Source organism: Stylophora pistillata, chromosome 8, assembly GCF_964205215.1.
Source record: "Stylophora pistillata chromosome 8, jaStyPist1.2, whole genome shotgun sequence".
NCBI classification, from domain to species: Eukaryota; Metazoa; Cnidaria; class Anthozoa; order Scleractinia; family Pocilloporidae; genus Stylophora; species Stylophora pistillata.
This window is the reverse complement of record NC_142526.1, coordinates 22,736,415-22,760,828: the sequence shown is the minus strand read 5'-3', so window position 1 is coordinate 22,760,828 and position 24,414 is coordinate 22,736,415. Positions and strand designations below refer to the sequence as shown.

The window sequence follows — 24,414 nt, the reverse complement described above, 5'->3', positions numbered from 1 at the left end:
ATCCCGTGGTGATAATTCAGAACTGTGGTCTGAGTTGTGATTAGGAACACATAAAAATATATTGTATGGATACATGTTTGCATAGTGCTGTAATCATTGTGTCATTATTAATAACTGGTAGGTTATTTGTAATTACGTTTTGTTATGTTCACATTACAGAATTATAAAAATCAATGAATTACTCGCCTACATTGCTTCAAGCATGATAGTATGAGGCGCCAAAGTGGACAAAAATGCCGTTTAGCATTTTTTCTTTCCAATTACATAAATATGTTCTAAACTCAAGATTTTTGCCCTCAGTTTACATATTAGATGCTAACTTAGTGAAATATTTATGCTCTTTTTCGCATTTACTTTCTAAACTCTTCAGTTGCTTTCTAATTGCAAAGAAAATGCGTTACAAGTACAGAAAAAAAAATTATTCTAATTGAAATGTGTTTTAGATGTTTTAATATTCTTATCATATGCTATTTTAAGAAAAAAAAGTATTCTAATAATGTTCTTCTCATGCCAAGTTTGAAAAAAACTCTGCTCATAAGAATTCATAATTTCAAAACGAAGACGACTTTTTTCGCCACTGCTGCTCACTGGGCACTGGTATACAAAAGAACAGGCACTCTCTGTATTTAAACCTTTGCGTCTCGTACAAAGATGTGTTCGTATATCGTCTAAAATACTCGTCAGGTAAAACCACTTTGTGTAGCATAAATTTGCATGTTAATTAGAAACGGGGTTTAATTAGCACGAAAAAATTCAACTGAGAATAATTCGCATACTAATTAGAACGTATTTTTTGCAATTACAATGTATTTTCTGACTGAGAATTGGATAATTTTTCATTCTTATGAGCACAGTTTTTTTCAAACTTGGCATGAAAAGAACATTATTAGAATACTTGATTTTTTTAAAATAGAATGTAATAAGAACAGAACATCTAAAACACATTTCAATTACAATAATTTTTTTCTGTATTTGTAACGCATTTCCTTTGCAAGTAGAATGCAACTGAAGAGTTTAGAAAATAAATGCTAAAAAGAGCAGAAATATTTCACTGAGTTAGCATCTAATATAAATGTAAAAAAAAAATGTAAATAAAGATGTAAAATGTAAAATGTAAACTGAGGACAAAAATCTTGAGTTTAGAACATATTTATGCAATTGGAAAGAAAAATTGCTAAACGGCATTTTTGTCCACTTTGGCGCCTCATATGAGAGACTGACTGCAATGTACTTGACCACAAATGTCATCCAGCCTTTACCTGGATGATGCTTTATGTAAAATAAGAAGTTTTGCATTCCAAGGCAGTTACTAAAGGCAAAATCTCAAGAGAGATAAACCTTCAGTACAGTCAAAGCAAATAAAGTAGTTAAAAAAGGATACCATCATGGGTAGAGTATTATTATTGTGCTTCAGTGTGATATCATGAAGCTAAAAACTGCATGGAAAATTATTACTGTGCCATTAATCTCAACACAGTAATCACCATCAGTGTTACATCATACATATTTTCACCTACATGTACAAGCAGTACCAAGATTCACTGCCAAAATGTGTACACTTTATGTTACATGTTACATTTTCTTTCAACAGTGATGTTACAATAAAATTATACCCACATGTAAATTTGCCAACTAATACAGTTAGAAAAAGTCCCCTTATTCTTCTTTCGTATCACAATTTTGATTGTACTTCATCCACACTAAATGCATTCACTACACAGTCAGAGCTAACAGTGGCACACAAAGTATAATCCTTGTTCCACACCAATCCTTCAATAGAACCGGCATGCATTTTCCTGCATGCAAGTCTTTCACCACTCAAGCAGTCCCAGAGAACCAAACGCCCATTCTGTGTTGAACAGAGACACCAATGTTCGACAGGGTTCAAGCTCAGGTAAGTGAGTGTGTACCATCCTGGGATGTCTTTTGTGTCGAAGACATGCTTCATCTCAAAAGTAACACCATCTCGTATGTGCACAGTCTTGTCATCAGCACAAGTGGCCAATATCAACTGCCCATTGGCCATTTCCTTCCAGTCAATTGATGTTACAGCAGTTGTGTGTCCAATAAGGGTTTCAATTTTTTCTCCTAAAGAATACAATGGTTGAGTTGATGATTGATAACTGTTCTTCGAGACAAATTAAAGAAAAAAACCTCATCAGCAAACCTCTGAAGTAAAAAGAGCTGTTCATGTTATTATTATTACTATTTTTTGTATAATTACGTGCAAAACATGTTCATCAGTGGGAAATGAGATATCCTGCCCTGTGATTGTTACAAGGATTTAATTTGCCAATTTTGGGTTTGCATTTCTCATGTCAGTCTACAATAAAAGTTAGAAGAACACAGATTTGAACACAGATAACAAGGAGCATAATGATAAGCCACATGACTTCTCTGATCTGTATTGCAAATATAATATACATGTACAATAAACTATCACATTTACATTTTACAATGGACAGAAAATGGCCATGATTACAAATCAAAGAACCAGTGCACAGTCACCTAACTGACTTGACAAGCTGGTCACAGTAGATTCTTGGCAAAGAGAATCTACATGTATTTCCAGTTTCCAGCTTGCAATTTCCTTATTTAAAAGAAACAACTAGAAAATGCCAGGCAGTTAAAATCACCATACCAAAGAATCAACCATGAGCATAATCAGAGCAAAGTTTTCAGAACTAAGTTGTTTGAAACTATCAAAATTATCAATACAATGTAATAACTGGAACTAAAGTGGAACTTGTTTAAAAAGTGAATGATATAATCTATCAAAATTATGTACATTAGATATAATAATAATAATAATAATAATAATAATAATAATAATAATAATATTTAACGAGGGAGCCCAACTCACCACAGTGGTTTTCAGTGGGGCCCTCATTAACTAATTAATTAAATTAATTTAATTCATTACCTCAATTGATAAAATAATAATAATAATAATAATAATAATAGTAAAAATAAATAAAATAATAAAAAATGTGTTTATAAATAAATTCAAAGAGTCAAAATCTTAAAATCAATAACTAATTCAAATTCCAAAGTTTAAAATTAATCAAAATCTTTTAATAAAATTTTAGCTTGGATTTAAAATTTAGATAAGAGATGTGTTTCAGATCAGTTGGAAGAGTGTTCCAGTCTTTCACAGCTTGATAGATAAATGTTTGTTTACCCCAGTTAGCTTGAGGAAGAGGTAAATGAAGATCATTGGAATGTCTTGTGTTATATGAATGGACAGCTTGATTTTTGATAAAATTAAAGTTAAAATCAGTTTCCCCAATCAGGCACTTGTGGATTGCAATGCAGTAATGAAAAATTGTAATTTACATGTAGCATGGAATGAAAAAATAAAACTAATTTATGTGCAAAAAGCTCAGATCTAATATCAGTCTTTTCCACTCAAGCACAGGATAGTCAGACACACAACTGAAAGTACTAAGTATAACAATACTTTTGCACTGGCATTGTATCATATATCTCACATTTATAGCAGCTGTACTTTTTAACCCGCTCTGTTGTTGTTTCTGATGGTGTAAAAAATGTTATTGAAACATTGAGTAATTTGACTTTTCACCATTCAAATTTTATAAACTAAACAATATACTGTAGATTTGAGAACTACATGTATCATAATTAGCAACACCAAGAACATAACTAATGTAATGTACAGGTATGCCTTTCACTACCCAACAAGCAAGAACATACAATCATGTAACATAAGCAATTGCAAATGAAATGTTCAGTAAAACAAACATTTCTGTATTCAATTGACACACAATAGGAATTAATTTCTTCAGATATAATGATTCGTTCATATAACATGCAGGGCCTGGCAGTTTAAAGAGCAGATAATGTTATTCAACAGATAAATTGCTATCCAGCCGATATTAGTGTTACCACAACACACTGCGCTATCCAATCCACCCTTTGAACAACCTGGGCCAGGTGCATAATCGAAGCATTTTTAAATGCTCACTCGCATTGTTCCTTAAAGTTTGAAATGTGCTTTCATTTGTATATTAAATTTTGCAGTTTGATGAAGACTTTTCCATGGCTTTATGCTTACATACAGTATGTTGTACATAAGAGGGATTCTGCTCATCCTGACCACCAGCAAAAATAGTTTTCTTCTTACAATGCATGTGGAGAGAATATACACTTTATAAAATTGCCTCCATTTGAATGAGATGCAAGTCCATGTTAATTATTTTAACATCTGGTGTTAATCAGTATCAATCATTCAAATAGTCAGTGACTGTGGTCAGTAATAAACTCTCAATCATTACCGATTGATGAAGGTGAAGCAATGTCAAGAATTTCTGATATGAGCTGTCTTTGATTGAAATATAAATTAAAATAAATTAGGCCATGCCATAAAAGGGGAGAAGTGATTTGAGAAATAAAACAATTCATGGGGATGGTTTAAGTGTGAATTTTCCTTGATTTATATTGTTTTTAGTTATAAATTAATGCTAGGCAAAAAATGAGCAAGCATGATCTAGGAGAATCCATCTGTGATAATCTGATTTTCTGATTTTTTTCCCAAAGTTGCTAGTTTTGAAAGATTCCTGTACATGTATACAGCTATACTTGTAGGTGTAGGTGTGGGCTTTATTTAAACATGTACCAGATGCCTGTTTAATTACCCCAGAGCTAGATTTTAAAACATGTATCACTTAGAATACACAAAGCTGTACTTGCCATTAGAGGAATTCCATATACAGGCTGTCTGATCCTCAGATGCTGTTGCAATCATTGATGCACATGGACTCCAACAGACACTCCAGATTTCAGCTGCCACCTCTTGTCCCTCTCTCTCAATAAAATGAGCTCTAAAATTCAGGAGTTCCTCAGGTTGAGAAGAGTGGACTGGTTGAAATAGATAAAGGCACAGATGCCCACTGTCCAAGCCAATTGCTAAGCTGGTGCAGTCATGTGACCAAGCCATTGTCAAGATGCCACCAAGACAAGTCAATGCAGTACATGGAGGAACATCTCCACTAGGTAGCCATCTTAGAAGATCACCATCCAAACAACCAATGAAAGCATAGTCATTGTTCCAGGTAAGACATCTGATGGAGCTTTCGTGCTTTGTTTTGAAGACTGGATCAGTTTTTCCCTTTTGCCATATGAAGATGTTCCCAGTGAAATCTCCTGCCAGGACCAAGTTTTTCTCATTCATTGCAACTCCACATCCAGTGACCTCAAGAAATTTTATATCATGGACCTGCTTTAAATGTTGAGGAAATTTATCTCCAGGGTTAATGTAATCCAGTGAGATGTAATGGAGAGACATGATCCCACCCACCCATAGAGCTCTTCCTGGTACTGCCCAATTTAGGTGAATAATCGAGTTTGTAGGGCCTCCTCTTATTTCGTGAACAAGTTCACCTCTAATTGTCCACCAGGAAAAAATTCCTGACAGGTAAGATACTGCAAGTAGGTAGTCTCCATGCCAAAGTGCAGCCTGTGCTGAACCTGTGGCCTGAAGGAATGATGTGATTGACAGATCAGCTTCACAAAGAAGGAGAAAGATTCCTCCCTGAAACCCAACAGCAATGATACCATTGTGGCATGGTGACAAACACATCAGTGACGCTTTTGAGTCGCCTAGGGGGTCTAGGGTTTGAGATTTCAAGAACTTGCCACTTTCTGAGAACAGGTGTGCTTCACTGAAATGATTGTGGTGTCTCTGAAGAAGTGCAATAACATTATTTTGTGATGTAAAGACAGCCATGTCATAGAAATCTTTCTGCTTTACATACGTAGAACTTGGTTTGCCTTCGTTAATGACTGATGCAGGTGCTTCAATGAGGTATCCGGAAGCGTTTTCTTCTTGGAAAGAGCTGGAAGAACTTTGGATACTTTCGGGGGTTTTAGGGGTAACAGTCCACTTTTCTCGAATTTCCCATTTTTCGTGTTGCTTAACCAGGTCAAATGCGATCACAACTGAATGTAACTGAATATCCTCACCACAGAGTAAAATTCGGTCTCCATTTGTTGACCAGTCAGCAAAATGAACTTCACCAACTGTTGCATTACAGCTGAGGAACAATTCCCAGTTTGGACTCCAGAGTTTTATTTCACCAGTATAACACGCAGTCAAAGTTGCGTTGAGGTGGGAATTATAGAGCATGACAGTAATCAAATCACTGTGGGCTTGGAAAGAGTACTTTCTTTGCATCGTTGCTACGTTCCAGCATAATACAAGGGAACCAAGTGGGGCAACATAGCAGTTCTCATCTTCTCGGTTGAGAAATCGCGCTGGGAATCCCGCACATTGTCGTAACGAACCCACGCCCCAGGAAAAATCTACTTGAAAACCAAATTTTTCTTTTGTGCCAGTACACATTACTTTGGATGAGGACGAAGGAGTTTCCATTGGTTTAAATAAATGTGCCCTAAAGTATTAATATTCGTTGAAAAAAAATCGAATTTTCGAATCTGCTTACTCATTGTGGATTAAGGAGTACTACATACATGAGGTATGGAGATGTCCCCAAAGAAAGCGTGATGCACTGTGGTATAGCTTCCATGGCATCTATGGCAACATCACAACCATCTACTTTCCGCCATCTTTGATTGTGAGGGGAAGTCTAACACTCGCTTTTAAAATGGTAAAATTGCACATTAAACAGGGAGATGAGAGTTTATTCCTCTTTGAAACAACTTGCCAAGCAGAACTTTCTGAGCTGATACCTCAACTTGTTCAGATCCAGAATGGTAGACTAAAAATTGAACGTTTGTTCTACGGTAAGAGAACCATTTGGAACTTAACATAAGAGTACTCTATCTTTGGTAACTGTTTCGGAATAAGCTGATTTTCTTCTTAATCACCATTGCTAGAACTTTCTTCGTTTTTACTTCACTTTATGGGTCTTAGGCGTTTACATATTGAAACAATCGTCTCGATCGATCCCCACATTAAAAAGTGAAGTCAGAATGATCATGATATAATTTGGGGCTAAACTACAGAATACAGGGCCACTTATTTACGTCTCCTTGAATCACAATGCATGCTTTTTGTTTTCTGCCTCGTTCTTCAAAGCATGCTGACAAGGTAGACCTCAATGGCCTTGTATTCTTCGCTCCGACGAAGGGCTAACGCTCGAAACGTCAGCTTTTGTAATCGTTACGGTGGCCAATTTACCACTTCAACTTTGTTGATATATCCAAATTATTTCGTTACTCCCACCGACGCAGCCCCAAACAGTTTCTTTCGAAACTATCAGCCTTTATTCACCTGTATTCTGTAGTTGCTCCTAATTTGGGTACACATTAATTTTCGTTATTATGTTTTACACAAATCAGGTTTCTTTTTTACCTTTATGCTAGTTTCATTATCATAGCCCTTAACCTTTTCACTCCCAAGATCTGATTATAGTTATATTCTCTTTACTCTCTTCCATTCAATTGTTATAGTGTTACTTGGAGAATTTGGTATTGGATCAACTAATAATCTTATAATTGATGTTTTACTTAATTCTTGTCACTTGTCTACTTGATATTGTATTGATATTATAAGGAGAAGTGCTGTCTTAATCACTTATGGGAGCTAAAGCGTTAAGCTATGGAACATGTGCGTCAAACGTGTTCGAAATAATTCTGACCTTGAATCAGTTTAAATTACTGACAGTAAACATGACAGATAGTACTGTTAAGTCCTGAATAAAAAGATTTCTTAGAAGGTATAGAATTAACCGTGAAATCACCAGTTTTAGAATACAGACTGGAAACTACCGCAAATTTCAAAACTAACTTCAGTTTGAAAGAAACCAGTCCTATTGTTATAAATTTTTGTATTTCAAACATTCAGTCTCAGTCATTCAAGATCTAGAACCTCAGGGTGTACAGTGCAAATGTCTTGGCTCAGGTTGTTGTAGCCTGGGAATATTACTCCAGTCAAAATGTCCTTGAATATGTCATTTCAGAGATGGAGGAGCTTGCAAAACATGGGATAACTCTTCCACCCAACATGCAAGGACTTACAGATGAACAGCTGTCTGATCTCAATCTTCATGATGATTGGGAGGATGAGTGTGTTCCCAGTGGAGGAGTCATTAAAAATAAGGACCCAATTGGTAGACGGAATGGGAAAGGTATTTTGACACCCATGGACTATAACCAGTACTTTGGCTGTAGTCCTTCTAATGACATCAAAGTCATCCAATGTTAAAGCAACTACAGTGTACACACTCAGGGTTCTCAATAAGTACTGATGTAGACAGCTGAAATATAAAAGTAAGTGGCGGGAGAAGCGAATACCACAGGCATGAGCCTCTCAGGGGGTCTGGCAGCATGCCCCCTCCCCTCCCCCCCTCCAAAAAACTTCAAAATATAGATTTGCCATTTTGAGCCTTTTGGCAAGCAAATTTGGTTTTAAGAAATAATTTTTATTAGAGACAACCATAAATTTTACTGAACATCTTTCTCTTCTTGGAGGAATCCTAATAATGAGACCAGACTACACCCCAAAAAGGGCAGTAGTCCATTAAAGTAAAGGTTTTATAGAAAGTCAAGGCCATTCAAGGCAGAAAATATATAAATAGAAACTCCTTTTGTCACTGTTTGTGTGTATTGATTTGAATAACTGTAGTTTCATTCTCTCAAAAAGAGGTTGAAACAATTATTAACCCAGAGTTAGCTTTACTCAGCATTTGGCCATGCTAGAAAGAACTAAAATGCCAAATCATCGGTGTCAGATCCAAAAGCAGAGTCAGAGTCAGTGTCACTTTCTGAACCTTTTGATTGCAGATTGAGGGCCTCTAGAACTTCATCAACATCTTCCTCATTTACATTTTCCTCATGCTCTCTATCTGCAGCTGCATTAGTCTGAACAGCAATTGTCTCCTCCCTTTCACATTGCACTCCCATTTCCTTTGTTTCACACTGGACAATCACCACAGATGGCTCTGAAGTAGGATTATCTGACTTTGGTACATTTGGAAGTTTTCTTCTCTCCTTTGCCTCAAGCCAGACTCTTACAGCTTCCTTTACAACAGGCAAGCAGCTCTGGACATCTGGTCCATTTATTCCCACAACTAGTATTGCTTGCAGCATGTAATTTTGGAGCCTGCTTCTTAGATGAGTCTTAACGTTCTTTACTGCACTGGCACCCCTCTCTGGCCATGCATTAGTTACTGGCAAACTGACAACTACTTCAGCAATGTAGAGAAGGAGGGTGAAGAATGCAACAAAGGAAGATTAATTCTTATAAGGAGATGAAGAAGAAACCATTCTGTAGTGGTGGTTCTACTTGAACCAGATTTCACTTCTATTGAATCATCTTAATGTTATCATTTACATGGTATTTCATATGAGACCACTCCGCTAGAAGCTTCTCTGATTTTAGCTTTTGGACTTCTTCTGTTTAAATCTGGAAAAAGTGTTTGGCTAAAATGTTGACACTGGAGTGTCCATACTCTTGAAAACCATCAGCTTCATATGCTGGCACATTAACTGGATCAAAGATACTGAGGGCACTAATAACATCAGAGCTTGAAACAAATCTTTGATCCAAATTATTTAAGGGCTTGAAACAAATCTTTGATCCAAATTATTTGAGAGCTTGAAACAAATCTTTGATCCAAATTATTTGATAGAGCTGCTACATACTTTTATGTAAGGCTTTGCATTTGTTGATATGAGGTGTGGGGAAATGTGATATTGCATCCAAGATTTGTAAAGCTATTGACATCTGCTTGTAGTTTGTCCAGAGGGATGTCATCCTCAACGATTTTGTTCAAATGTTGTTTGGTTGCTTTGATTTGTGGTTGAATAAGGGAGAAATTTATGTTGCTTCTTTGAAATGTGCAGGAAAGACTTAAAAGAACTGGAAGAACCTCTGCTAAAATGTACAATGCTCCAATAAACTTTGTATTCTTCATCTTCTTTAAAGGCCAGCTGCTGTGGCATCATTGTGTATGCTATCTAACTCTTGCAGTGTTTGTATTACACCACAGTACTGTTGCTTCATAGCTTCTACTGATTTGTCAAAGCTTAGCCATCTGGTTTTGCAAGCTTTTTTCAGTTTTTTGGCCAACACCTTCTTGCCTTTGGTTGAGCTCACTCTCACTTCATTCACTTTGATAGTACTTTCATCAATAATGCCATTTGCTTGGGTGAGTTCTCAAAATGCTTCCACATTTGTCTTAGTATATCAGATACATCTTGAATGTATTTGGAGTCTTCATTAGAATCAGTACATGCAAGAGCTAGCCTGTGGCATACACAGTGTATAGCAATGATGCATGGATTATCTCGCTTTAGTTTAGAAGCTACACCTTTTCTTGTGCCTACCATAACAGATGCACCATCTGTTGCCAGCCCCATCAAATTTTTTATGCCTAACTGTGATTAGAGAAGCTCCTCTTTGAGCAAGTCATAGGTTGCCTGTGCAGTAGCTGCATCATGTTCTTTTAGCACATTCTGGGCAGAAAGAAAACTTGTCTCGACTGTTTCACTTTGAGCGTAAAAATACTGGACAGAAGTTATTAAATAAACTGAGAAGTGACACTAAAATTTGCCATCTCATCAGTCATTAATCCAAAACAGCTTGCTGCTCTAACCTTCTTCAAAGTAAGTTCTTTTACAACATTTCCAATTGTTAAGAAGATTTCAGTCAAAGACCCTTCAGATCTATGTTGAAAGTATTTGATTTCAGCCACCCCAGCTATCACATTTGTTATAAAATTAATAAGTGGGAAGAATTTTCTGTTTGGCAAGTACAAAATAAGCTGTTGAAAAGGCTTTCTCCAAGACTGACATTTCGGTTTCTTTTTTCTCAACAAACTCTTTGTGGAAAACAGACATTCTTGAGATCATCGCTGCTTCTAATAAAAGCACTCTGACTTATGACGCCCTGACTTCCTATGTGTTTCAATAGCATCTGACTTGAATTGGTCAGATGCTACTCCAGAAAATTTGTCAGGTTTGTTCTGGGGATTAGTAACTCCATGTTTTTTTACAAGTGATACCAAACATGCATTCCTTCCCCCTCGACATAGCAAAGCCACCAGTTGTCGATTTTTTCCACCCAGTCATGGTTAAACTTTTTAGTCTTGATTCTTTGCAATTCCTGCTCAGTGAGTTCTGAACATTTGTTGAAACAGGTATGGTAGTTGTGAAGTTTACCTTGAGTGAAAAAATCTTTTATCAAGGCTTCACACTGTACCTGTGACAACACAGGAGCGATGTTTGTGCTTTCGGCTGTTTTTGTCTCCTTCATCAACACATGCTGCTGAATTACTTATAGTGGGAATCGCCGGTGTTTGTCAATCGCTGTTATCGGCAGTTTTCTCACTTTCATCAACACGTGCCACTGAATCACTTGTTGTGGGAATCGCTGGTGTTTGCCGATCGCCCACATCACTGGCTGTTTTCCCATTTTCATCTACCTGGCTTTCCATTCTTTGTGATATACAGAAATATTGATCAATTCCAGGCTGGCTTGAACTGGGTTTTCTTTTACTCGTGGGTACTCTATAATTAATTACATACTAAGAATTCATGCCTTCTTCTAACATGCTGAACGCCACACTGCACTTGTTGACAACAAACGCCGGTCAGCAGAATTTTGCAGAAGATAGGAGGCGCTCATTGGCATTGCATAATATGTTTTGCTGCTGAAAACGGCTTTTAAGTATTACTCGTTTGATTCATGCAATTTTTAACTTTGAAATCTACATGTAGATACAAAGTAAGGAGGCAAGCTTATCACTGAAAAGCAGGCGGCTCTAAATTTAAAGTAGCCAGCTTTTTAGCCGGCTGCCAGCACTTAAAAAGAATCCTGTTTACATGTATGCACAATTGTAAACTGACGGTTGCATTTTACCAGATTATTTAGAAAATGCTCTTTACCTACATAATTATAGTTAATAATTTGTTAATAGTTTCTTAGAAGAGATATGACTATTTGTAGTGTTTTTTAACAATCACAATACATGGAATTTATCATACATATGCTTGTTATGATTAGAACCCCCCTTAATAGTCTAATGCAGATTGAGAAAAAATGTCATTAGTGAACAATGGATATGACATGTAACAATCAGTTCAAAGTTCACATGCTAATTGAATGACAAGTTTACAATCTAATTAATGCTCATACAGGTAGTAAGAACAAGTATCTACATGTTCAGTATATATATCTTATTAACCAAGCGCGAGGGCCGTACTGGGAGAACATCGGCCCGAGGTCTTGACAGTACAAAAAAGACCGAGGGCTGATATTCTTCCAGTATGGTCCAGAGCAAGCTTGGTTAATAAGAGATTTATTATACGACTGAAGTTCAAAGGGATGCAAGTGTGGTATCATTCGGGACCATTCGGGACAGTGCCCGGTCCAATACTTAGAGAATATTGCACCGGCAATAGAGCATTTTGATTGGTTGATTTTAGTTATTGGCCCTCTGACTGCCCAAGCCGTGTAATAAATAATGTAATCATATTCATTTTGCTTTAGCACCTAGTGAGAAAATGGCAGAGGTCATCAACAGAACAAGAAAAGAAGCAAAGGCTAAAGTGTCCAAGGTTTGTTGGAAATGGTACATGTGATGTACATACTTTTAGGTATTCGTGATGTGTTGTATTTCTGACACACTGGCAAAATACAGTATGTGATATCACTGATCATAATTATTATGATACTACATGTTTGAGATTCTTGAAACTTGAATATATGACAAGGATAGAGGCTGATGTCAAGTTTCAATACCTGTAGGACCATTGATAAAAGGGTTTCAAGAATTTTTTTAAATATGTATTTTCCACTGTCCTAATTTTTTAGGAACAAGTGGCAGCAAATATCCCTCTCACCAATGAGATTATCAAAGATTCTTTAGATCAAATGAGAGGAGCTGTAATGATTGTGTATCCCATGGGATTACCTCCCCATGATCCCATCAGACATGAACTGGAAAACAAAGAGGATTTATCTGGAACACAGGTGTAGTTTATTGAAAGCACTGGTCAGTAATGTATGGGTTGATGTGTTACTTCATACACTACAAGTGTATGAAGTTAATGAATTAAACAGCCAAAAATCAAAGATGAAAAAAGGTGCTGCTGGTTATGAGCCACTTGGGTTTCCTCACCATGCATAATGTTTTGCTTTAATTTGTGTTCATACATGTACATGACTTAATGAATTAAGGGGAAGTTAATTTGGGTTGGGTTGATTAAAAATTAATGATGGCAAATTACTATTGAGCGTTATGCATGGTCATTTTGAAAAAATCCTGCAAATGCATGTGCAGTGTAAAGTTTTCTTTTCTTTTTGTTACTTTCAATTACATGCCTCATTCTTATATGTACAAACTCATAGGGGGGATGTCAAGAGTACCAGTATGGATTGTAGGATATAATCGAATTTCTCTTTAGTATTTTGTAATTCCACAGTATTTTGGACATAAAGCTTTAAGAAATAAAATTGACTAAAAGGACTATTAAGCTCCATTTCTGTACTGGTTAAATGACAAATTTGTATAAAATGATACTTTTGAGATGTCCGCACTGTAATTTTGTGTCATAAATTATCATAAATTAACCTTGATACCAAAAAAGCTGTCACCGAGGGGACATACACTAAATAAATGTTGTAGATCTGTCTTGAGAAGAAATCTAAGACATTAAGTTGTTTACCCAGACTTCCTATGTTATTAAATTTGTTTCTTGGCTTTGTGCGGAAGAGATGTAATGCTTTGTCCAACATTGAATTGTCCCCTCCGTGACAAAAATACCCACAAAAATTATGATCTTTCTAAAATAAATGGGGATAACTGCAGAAACTTCTGTTAATTATTGAAGTATGGGCTGACAAACTCAAAAGTGGTAAAGAGTTTCTTCCACTTCTTTTTCCTTTTAATTACTTTAAAAAGATAAAAAATGTCATGGAGGGGAACTTTTGTCACAGAGGGGACTTTTCTGTCACAGAGGGGACATTACTGTCACAGAGGGGACATCACTGTATTGAAGAAAAATTAACTGTCACTGAAGATAAATGCAATGCAACAAACTATACTCTCCTCACTTAAAAGAGAAATTAATGTAACTATTGAGTTTAAAATTCAAGTTAATTTATGTCAAAAGTGGATGTGAGTAGAACATTTTTACTGTCAAAGAAAGAGTTGCACATTTCATGACTAATACATGAACAAAAAGTAAAGGATTCTGGGATTGTAGGCTCTGAGCACGATCACCACAGCACTGGCAGTTGCTTTAGAGCTGAAATGAGGTCTAAAGAGAGGACAAAGAAATACAGAGAAAGATTGAAAGAAAAATGATGAAAATTATGAGATGGTTAAAAAGAAAGATTGAGACCAAATTTCATGTTGATCATTCTTGTCTTTTTTCCCCTTCAATTCATCAAGAACAAAAAACACTTTTTCTATATGAGTGCAGCTGGCAGTTTTGTCAAGCCCACCCACCAAAGAGCTGTCTGTAAGATGTGGAGTGCATTGCTTGTGGCAGATAATCAGCCTAGTCCAGAGGACTGGTCCTTTCATGTAAACAGTTCTAATGATATACAGCAACAAGAAACAGATTATGATTGTGGTGTGTTTGTTTGCAAGAGCCCTTGCTCTTTCCTGTCCTCTCGTCCTTAACAAGGACAAGGGGGATGTAAGGAAATCCATTATTCATGATCTCCATGTTCAACATCTCAGCCCAGTACCATGTAAGGAGGTTGAGGTGGGGATGTACTTTGCTGTAGACTATGTCACAACTTTTTACTTTGGCTGGGTGATTTCTGTGGAAGATGGCTATGTAGAATTCAAGTTCTAACACAGCATAAGCTCTGCCACCTATGACTGGCCAAGATGAGATGATGTGGACAGGGTACATTGCAGTTGTATTTTTTATGGTCCTGTAATGCTGGAAGGCAATCACCCATTTACATTTTCAATGCAAGGTGAATTTGAGAAAGTGCACCTGTTTTTCAAAAAGCAGGACTAATTCTGAGCACAAGAAAGCCTATGATAACTGTCTGTCTTTTACAGCATTTATGAAAATGAGATTTGAGCTTTTTGGAGGTTTATTCACTTAGAGTGTACTGGATTTTAGACTACTTTAGTATGAACTGGATATTGTCAACAGTTAGCTGTAGAACTGTACATATACAAGTATTAAAACTTGTAAGTCGTTATCACCTCTGAATCTGTGGCACTTTTGTTCAATATTCAGCTTATATAATTATTATATTTACATCTTGCATATCATGCATGCATGCATATTTGCAGTCTGCAATGCAGTTTTAAGCCTTTTTATTAAGAGAGAGAGACAGAGACACAAAACCTTGAAATATCTGAGTTGCTTACATTTTTAGTTATACATGTAAGTTTCAAAAATGTTGTATATATTTTTGTATGCACCAGGTCTTATTGAACCATTGGTTTTATCTTGAGTACTTTACATGAACCTAAAGTTTCCAAATAAAAACTAAAAAAAGAAAAAAACATAAAGGTTCTTTTAAGAAATGTGTTGTATCCTATGAACAAACAGCATGACACAACTTTCCAGAATACTTTCCAGCCATAAATTAAATGTCTTTAAAGGCTTGATGACACGTATGACAGCCAACCTTTTGATGTGGTCAAGCTTTAAAGAATATCTTGAAAATAATTAAATTAAACTGGGGCTGCAAACTCATACTAAGGCTGGAAAATTGGTTCAAATTGGTTCAAATTGATCACTGCTGCCTATTGGACAAAAGGTCCCCTCTGTGACAATAACCACAAGCACTTACTGTTCCTGTACAATGTAAGAGACGAGGAAGGCCTTTTCCATTTAAGGCAGTTTTATTGTTGATTAACATCTAAATAAACTATGTACTAAATTATTGTTGCTGCCATTATACATTCACAGAAATCTGAGATTAAATTTTAACTTTCAGTTTTCATAGTTTCTCTGGTCCCCTCTGTGACAATCTAAATAAATGACTAATTCCCCCCAAATGTGGAAGAAGTCATTTGGAAATAGTTTGATTTAAAACAATCATTAGCTGTTGTATCCATTAGAAGTCCTCACTAAACTGAATTATATTAAGCTGGGGAGCTATCTATGATATTCTCCTCTGAATTGTCCCCTCAGTGACATGCAAAATACTGTGGAATGACCCTATTACATATTTCCCTTCTCTCTCCTAAATTATACTGCTGAATTTACACGCATGAATTTATATTGATGTACCTTCTTTACTAACAGGCTTCCCTTCAAGTGTTGAATGAAACCACCACCCAATTGTGGTGGGCTGGGAAAGAGCTTCAAAGAGGGAAAAAGCTGCAAGACTTTATTGGGAAAAATGAGAAAACAAAACTGATTATCAAAATTCAGAAGGTGAACAATGAGGAAAACTATTTTATTATTGCTTACACTTGTCATTACAGTGAATACAGTTGAAGTTAAGGAAGCCTCTGCAGTGGTGGTAGTCACTATGGTGTTTGACTTGTGTGTGTGTGTGGGTTGTGGGGGGGGGGAGGGTAAGAAGGGGGGATACTGTAGGTCAGCTGGTCTTATGTGAAAGATGTTGACTGGGTTGAACCCTTTAATTATGAATATCAATTTCAGATGGATTAAGAACTGCAATAAAATTTTAATTAGTAATGCATCTGAAGGGGTTGATACTACAGGTACATGTTATACTAATTAATGTGTTTTGATTCATTTTGGCTTTATCTACGTTTTTATTTTGCTTTTTCCTTTTTGATTCTTAACTTGTACACTTATAATAATTATAATTAATAATACCGTTATTTATTACCTTTGGTGATAAGAATTACAGTATTATTACAGTAAAAAAATTCAAAATTCAAATTTGAAAATTCAAAACACAACAAATATATATACAATTAAGGTGTGTCAAATTAAGTTAAGCTTAGCACCTCTAGGAATAAACGATTGTTGGTGCCTAATAGAGCGTGATGCAGGTATTCTGATGTGTGCTGATTTCATCTTACAACATCTTAGGTTATGGCCATGATCCACAGCCTTGTCTAAAAAACGTTTTCAAAGATGTGCTTCAGATTCTAGTATACGTTTAAATTCTTTCCTCAATCTTCATGTATGTATAGTTAGTGAATGTAGTTAAAAGGTGTACAGAATATTTTTTCCTCTTGATTACAGAAGGGACAAGGGCCACCCAGCAGAGAGCCGGTTTTCAGTGAAGAGCAACGGAAACAAATGATGGCTTATGCCTATAGAAAACAAGAAGACCTTAAGGTGAGTTTTTATATAGAACCCTGAAAAAACAATATTTTTAGTTGCCAAAATCCTGTAAATTTGATGAAATAATCAATAAAGTAACTTTAAACAATATTGTATTAGACTGAAAGTGTGTCTTGCTATGATATCTTTGATCTAGTTGTTTAGACTATTTTGAAACATGCAGCTAAACACATTTGACAGACCCAGATTCTGTCATGACAACTGATCTCTAAGAGTGACTGGCTTTCAATCCACCTAGCAGTATCGCCCTTGAATTTAGAGTGAACATGAATTGTAAAGAGAACAGTGAGAAGAATGCATTTTTGAATGTTAATGCTAAGGAGCAAAGGATCAAGCTCTGTACATTCCTTTTATTTATAAACAAGTTTCTGTTTCTATAGAAACTGGAAACAGACGAAGACGACAGTTACCTTAACTCAGACTGGGCGGATCCCCAAGCACTTAAAAGACAATTCCACGGTGTTGGGAACGTTAAATGGAGACCTTAAGAGGAACGGCGACATTTAATTACTTCAGATATAGGACAAGTACTTTCGTAAATTACAGCCGCAACAGACCCATTGTCGTCGCGATTTAAAGCTGCAGTCCTTAAATCTTAAATGACGGGTAGAGGAGGGAAATTACTGACGTTCTAACGGTCGATCTTCTCAAGACTTTTCGTTTTCGATTTCCAGCTGAATGAGAGCAGGATTGAACAAGAGTCTTCTAATAGCAATTCATTTCATTGCTACAATAGCGCTGAACAGTGGTGTAACATCAAGAAAATCTGGCTGAAATGATTATTAGAAGGAATAAGAGAGCATGAAAAAGTATAAACTCAGTGGTAGTCAGAGTTAGAACTCTTGGAAGCTCTTTCCTTGTTTGGCATAAGTTTTCGTGCGGTGGCAACTGTCTTGTTTTTCCTCGATCCCCCCCCCCTCCCCCTTAAATGATGATAAAGAAAAACCAAGAAATACTGTGCTTACGTCTGAAACTTTCGCTTCTCTTACCTCAGTTGATACCTAAAAGAAATGGGTCATAAAAGTCCAGGAAATTTTAACAAAGAGCACAAGTTAGTGACTACAAAATAATGCGTTGGCTCCTTGTATTTCGTTTGTACTGGAAACTGTACGCGACGTAAAACTGACGCCAAAACGCCAGAAAGAAGAAAAATAAACAGCGAAAAAGTTATGCAAACGTTGTGTATCTTACATATAACTCAATAAATAAGCTCTTGATTAGAGAATAACTTTTTTTGAAACAATTTTCTAAAGGATTCTCTCCTGCTGTGCGAAGGGATGGCTTGTTAGCCGAGATTTGAAAGTGAAAGAGATGTATTGACATCGATTTGCAGAAGTCGTTCCTGTCTGATCTGTGTTTTTTTTTCTTTGAAAATAGATAAAAAAAATAAAAACGAAAAAAAAAAAAAAGAAAAAGTATGCTCCTGAGATGCATCGACCCATAAGGACATGTTTAAAGAGCCTAATTCTTCATTGCCATTTCGGTATGCTCTCCCAACATGCGTTGGGTTTTCTCAAGGGTAAATGTGTCAACAGAGAATTCACATGTTTACATTCTCAGTGGAAGTTAAAGGCTGGTGAAGATTTTTTCCGGCACGAACCTGTGTTAAAGTCCAAAATGTACTCATTTTAACTGAACATTTTTTACGTTTTGTCCCATTGTTTATGGTCTTGAGGAGAAATTTGGATTCCAAGTAACGTTGGATCTTATAATACTCTCATCGAACGATTTAAAATAGATTAGAACATAGCTAGCAGAGTCGCGCAATCAAACTCATTATACGTGAGCGTGCTCAAAATCCCGATAATGCACGCTGATAGCGTCAGCAAATCCGACTTCGCCGGAAATTTTTTTTTCGCGCGAGCGGCCATTGTTAGCACGGGGAAATATAATATATTTCGCGACAATAACGAATGCAAACAGAAACTCGGCCTACTAGTCCGAAAACGAAGACAATGTTTCGACTGTTTCCCTTGGGCTAGAGTTCTTAAATGAGGCAGAAAAAGAGAAAAACAAAGGAAAAGGAGACCCGGCATCAGCGCCGTCACGATTCGGTTCAACTGATATTGTTGTCCCGGCATTTTTCGCGTCGGATTTTGATGTACAATTCCACCGGCTATGTTGTAAAACAATTGGTTCATGCTTTCAGCTGTGCACTATCGAGTTATGGAGCACGTGGGAAGTATGGAGAGCACGAAAGAAGCTAGAGTTGCCCTCGGCTATCGCCTCGGGCAACTCTTAAGCTTCTTTCGTGCTCTCCAAACTTCCCGGGTGCTCCATAACTCGATAGTGCACGCTAAAGCATGAACCAATTGTTAAACAAACATCTCTATACATACTTGTCACTGCTGCCGGCCTCGTAACTCATGGGCGAATTGAACGTGCATGCCTTAGATAAATAGAACTCAAAGCGTACTCTATGAAGACCATTCATCGAGTGACTATTTTATATATAGGTAGGCCAGTACAAGTAAATCTATATAATGTTTGGCGCATCAAACAGCTTAAAACATGACCTTGTGCGTACGCGGTATCGCTACAATTACTTGCCGCCACGTCATTGCTATTTCGCGCCAATTTTGAAGAATGAAAGGAAGCCTTTTCCACATGTTGAAATTTGTACGTGGCTTTGTCGTAGTTTCAGCTCGTTTTCCCTCGACCGTCGAACGAAACGCAGAGAGGTAGTGAAGACTTCGCCCTTAGTGAAGATTTCCTCAGAAAAGTATGAAAGAACAAGCTTTAAACGGCTCTTCACGAGTTTGATTAAAAAAAAGCTGGTAAGAGATGCCGTCGGCAATTTAGTGTTAATCGGGGAAAATATCCTACGTATGGTTAAGATGTTGTTTTGAATTTAAGGCTTCAAGTTCAATTCAGAGTCTCAAGTTTCTACCGTATTTCGTTTACCTGTGGGGTTTGTCGTTTCGACCAAGCAGATTTAATCAAGGGTTTGGAAGCCTTCTTAACTGGCAAGACAAACGTGGCAAAAATAACAATGTTCAGTATTAAATGGTATTGATATTGCGATTTCAAACAATCGGTGGAAGCCTTGGATGCAGATTCATTTATTAACTGAAAATGTACGACATTAGTGAGAAGGAATAAAATAGAAGTCGATCAGGCATGTTCTAGTGTTGCTTGTTATTATAATCCGTCATAAAACAACGAGCAAAAGCCTGCAAATTACTAATTTTTCTGTCGATAACATTGTCTTCGGTCTTATGTTTAAGAAACGCTGTCACATGTACTTCGCTTAAATTCTGGTGTACAGAAAACGGCATTTATTCGAAATAGGAAGCGGAGAGTTGTTCGAATTCTTGTGTAACCATCCTAGATGACTCATCTAAATGCCCCTCCCCCCTCAATTTCAGTTCTGGAACGATGGACTTATCACATGTGAGATCTCACTGCCAATACTTCACTCTTAATTTCAAATGGCGCCAGGTAGGGCCAGCCCCTAACCATCCAGAAGGGTGGGGTGCTGCAAATTTACCTTATATTCCCAACCATAGTCACCGAAGGTGAGGTAGGTAAAGTCAAACATTTGTAAAAGTTAGAAGGTTTAACGCAAAGCACATTTTATCATCGAGTTTGTCATGGTCATTTCGAGTGTCAGTAAGACAACAAACGAATTCAAAAGAAACTGCATTGAGAAGCGAAGCTTTTAATGTCGCACGTCGATCATTTCATGTGTAAAAGGTGACTCCTGAAAACGAAAAAAGAAAAGAAAAACTTGAAAAAATCGGCTGAGGATGACGCAATGCGGTCCGTGAGATTTCAAGAGAATCGTTCAGGTACAAGATTACAGTTTTAATTTTATTTTATCTTTTCAAGTTACAAAAGCAATCAGTTAGCCGAAGAAAATAGTATCAAGCGCAGCTTAAACGTTTTTTTTTTATTAGGCAAGCAATCACATAGTATTTTAGTTACTGTTTTCTTCGATATATTCGATATATTCGATATATCGTTCTTTCGCATTGTAACTTTATACTTAAAGTGCACCTAAACCCAAAAATTTTTTTTCGCTTAACGAAATAAGCATATTTTTTGGAGTATTTCTGTGCAAAAATTTTTTAATTTGCTTAAATCTTAAATTTTCTGTGCCTAGTCAAAATACGGAAAATCGGCCGCCATCTTGCCCCACGACCGAGTTTAAAGAGGAATGGCTCTAGCGGATAATGTGACGTCAAATCGAGAACACGAAAGTCTGCTTTTCACACATTTTCACTTGTTTGGGAAGGTTATGGTCGATATTGTCCGAAATATGCCGACCAGGTGTATTGTATGAGGAATGTATGAAGCGTGATACCCTCTTGCAAATTTCGCACGTTGCTACGTTTAGGTGCACTTTAATGGCTACGGGAGGTTCGAATTCACTTGGAGATGCGTTACACTAGAATCATTGATTTCTAAGCTAACTTCAGTATCTCAGTGTTGTTTCTTATTCATTCAGCAATTCTTAATTAAGTAACATTTCCACTAAGGGACTAAATGATCCCTATTGTAGACACCTTGTCTCACTTTTTTTTTTTTTTTGCAGTAAAAAATCAAACCAACGCATTGAGGTTCTTCCTGCTTAGACTTTGAAAAAAATTATAGCCTATTCCAGGCGTTCAGTTATTAAGAAGAAGCACGATAATAAAACGGGGCCAGATAACAAAACGTAGCGCGATAGAAAAACAGAGCGTAACATCTAATAAAACGGAGCGCGATCATAATAAAACGTAGCGCCATGGTAAAACGTAGCACTATAGCAAAACGTAGGGGGGCGGAGGAGTGAAAAGACGTGGGAAGTTTTCGACGAGTCGCGTCGGCAGGGAGAAATGCCAACGATAATTAAGTATTCGCAGCTGCCCTAAGATTCAAATTTCATAAGATCATTTAATTTAGGTTAGAATTTTCATTTTACTTGGAACGTGAGCATTTGCTAAACAATTTGTAGAATATGAAAAGTGCATGTCTAAAAGGTTCTCTGGATCTGAAAATGAGAGTCATGAGAAATGCCGTCAGTTTTCTTTCATCCAAATACGCCATGTTCGCTATTTGAATGAAAGAAATTTCCATCGCCTTACTTTCAGATATAGTACTTTTAGTCGCCCCCTTCTCCCCCCCCCCCCCCCTCCCTCAAAATGAAAAACAGAAGGGGAGGACACTTTATGGTATATTACACGGTTGGCTAATGCGCCGAACGGCACGTTTTATCACTTAGGTTTGCCACTGTAAAAGAAAGAGAATGAAGCGACTGTCTAGTAGCAAAAACGATTTATTTCAACAATGAAAAGCTGCCGAGACCGTGCAACATTGCCAACTGCCCCTTCAAATCGATCGAATTTGCCATTTTTTTACGCAGTCGAGTTTCTGAACGACGAGAGGCGAAAAGAGAAACGCAGGTGATGCCACCGCTTGTACTATTGATTAAATTCGTCCTATTGTTGATAATTTTTCAAGTAAGTTTCTCTTTTAATCTGTTGGTCGCCAATTGGCGACTTTCGCCAGAATTTTAGTCGCCAAATATTTTTTTCACTCGCCATGGCGACCAAAATGGTCGCAGCTTGGAGCGCTGTCATACTATTTAACGCCATTCAAAAGCAGGCCTGTTTCTTAATTTACACTTCAGAAAGTTTTTGCCAGTGACACCCCCTTTTTCAATGTCAAAGCAGCTGAATTTCAAAATTGCGTTTTGCATTTTCACATAACACCCAGGGATGCTACCAGGACTTCACTGCCCAGAAAAAATCTTGAACAAAAGCTCATCTTTCAAACCGGCAGTCTCAATCCCACAGGGATCAATGAACGCTTTTCATTCCACTAATTTATTCATGTTTTTCTCGTTGCCATGCACCCACCAATAACGTAGCTCTTTAAAACCACACACAACCCACAATTCCTCTATTCGCTCCGACGAAGAGCTAACGCTCGAAACGTCAGCTTTTGTAATCATTACGGTGGCCAATTTACCATTTCAACTTTGTTGATATATCCAAATTATTTCGTTACTCCCACCGACGCAGCCCCAAACAGTTTCTTTCGAAACTATCAGCCTTTATTCACTGCCCAGAAAAGTCAGATTCAAATTTCTCGTGCTGCAGCTTGATAATGATTGTGCAATACACAGGATTTTTTGCCTTGAAATGACGAGGCAATGAAAACCCAGACAATGTTATCAACTGGCTAGCTTTTAAAATCTTTTTTCCATTTTCTTTATAATTGTATTAAAGCTATGAATTTTTTCCCCTTAGTATCCATTCGAATCCCTCAAAGTTTCCACACATATCTCGCGTTTTGCGTTTGCCTTTTGAGGAGGAAACTCCTTGCATAAGCGCAAAAAAACTACTTATCATTTGAGCCTCAATTAAACAATACTTTTGCGTTGAGTGTTCGCTTTCCTTGATGTTATCATATTACACCGATTTCATTTAGGACGCTAGCGGCAAATAGTGGCAACTTTGCTAGAAATCTTGTGTGAAACCATTACCAGAAATCGGAGACATCGATCAAATTTCTTCTCCACCGAACTTTAAAAATGGCAGCCCACGATTACAAAGGATTGTATGGCATAATATAAAAAAATTCAGATATCACGCATATTAGAAAAACTAGCCTACTTCCCTTGATCTCAATCAAACAAGCAATGTTTTGGTGTTCTCACAATATGACTTTTAAGGTGTTTAATGAAAGATAAGTTCGGACAAATCGCGATTCAAAATTTACCGGTAAACAGTCGCTTAATGTCTCATAAGCTCTATAATTTTGGTAAATATTACATACCAAAAACTCCATTTTGGAGCTCAAATCTTGCCTAGGGACATCTTCCCTCGATCTCCATCGCTTCGTGATGAATTAATGCCCCAGATTTGGTTCGAAATATTCCGCAACTCGATGAAAACCCTCGGAAAAATTTAAAGGTTTGATAGTGATATATTTTGCCTCTATACTCTTGACCGCCATTGTGCGACTTTGTACGAAATTGCTAAAACGTACGACCATGATTATCTCTTTCTCCACTATTTTGGAAGCCATGTTAAAGCACATGTAACCAGGCAGCTTTAAGATTAAATCCGCTGGGCATTGACTTAGCAGGCTCGCTTAAATATAAATTTGCGAAGCCGGAACGAACTTTGGTTGAGAAAGTAAACTTTAATAAAAAAAAAAATGTCCAACTTCTTGAGCGATCGCGAACGGCAGAAA

At 36.9% G+C, this 24,414-nt stretch overlaps 2 protein-coding genes across 4 annotated transcripts; one reads left to right on the top strand and one right to left on the bottom strand.

Annotated features, from left to right (window-relative positions):
- Window positions 1–34: 34 nt before the first annotated feature.
- Window positions 35–6,472, bottom strand: LOC111325294 (uncharacterized). Of its 3 annotated transcripts, XM_022929101.2 has the most exons (3): window positions 4,711–6,472; window positions 3,492–3,533; window positions 1,949–2,088 (listed from the first exon to the last, which is right to left on the bottom strand). In XM_022929101.2, coding segments are annotated over exons 1-3 (1,725 nt in total). In that variant the 5' UTR covers window positions 6,392–6,472; the 3' UTR covers window positions 1,949–2,086. The 3 variants fall into 3 exon arrangements, with proteins under 3 accessions (XP_022784834.2, XP_022784836.1, XP_088586764.1); XM_022929099.2 differs by lacking the exon at window positions 3,492–3,533 and having other exon boundaries at window positions 35–2,088; window positions 4,711–6,470; XM_088730638.1 differs by lacking the exon at window positions 3,492–3,533 and having other exon boundaries at window positions 1,956–2,085; window positions 4,707–6,472.
- Window positions 6,473–6,552: 80 nt separating this feature from the next.
- On the top strand, window positions 6,553–18,405 carry LOC111325279 (cilia- and flagella-associated protein 298). The gene is made up of 7 exons (XM_022929067.2): window positions 6,553–6,762; window positions 7,941–8,108; window positions 12,473–12,540; window positions 12,797–12,955; window positions 16,210–16,341; window positions 17,128–17,223; window positions 17,610–18,405. Exons 1-7 carry the CDS (start codon window positions 6,624–6,626, stop codon window positions 17,715–17,717), a joined length of 870 nt encoding a protein of 289 aa, XP_022784802.2. The 5' UTR covers window positions 6,553–6,623; the 3' UTR covers window positions 17,718–18,405.
- Window positions 18,406–24,414: the final 6,009 nt, after the last annotated feature.

What these genes read in the sequence shown, in the direction of transcription:
- LOC111325294 (XM_022929099.2), bottom strand. Translation starts at nt 6,391, where the DNA reads ATGGAAACTCCTTCGTCCTCATCCAAAGTAATGTGTACTGGCACAAAA. An exon ending in TATATGGAATTCCTCTAATG is followed by an intron (nt 2,089 to 4,710) that starts GCAAGTACAGCT and finishes TGTATTCTTTAG; the next exon opens with GAGAAAAAATTGAAACCCTT.
- LOC111325279 (XM_022929067.2), top strand. Translation starts at nt 6,624, where the DNA reads ATGGTAAAATTGCACATTAAACAGGGAGATGAGAGTTTATTCCTCTTT. An exon ending in AGGATTTATCTGGAACACAG is followed by an intron (nt 12,956 to 16,209) that starts GTGTAGTTTATT and finishes CTTTACTAACAG; the next exon opens with GCTTCCCTTCAAGTGTTGAA. An exon ending in TGATTATCAAAATTCAGAAG is followed by an intron (nt 16,342 to 17,127) that starts GTGAACAATGAG and finishes TCTTGATTACAG; the next exon opens with AAGGGACAAGGGCCACCCAG.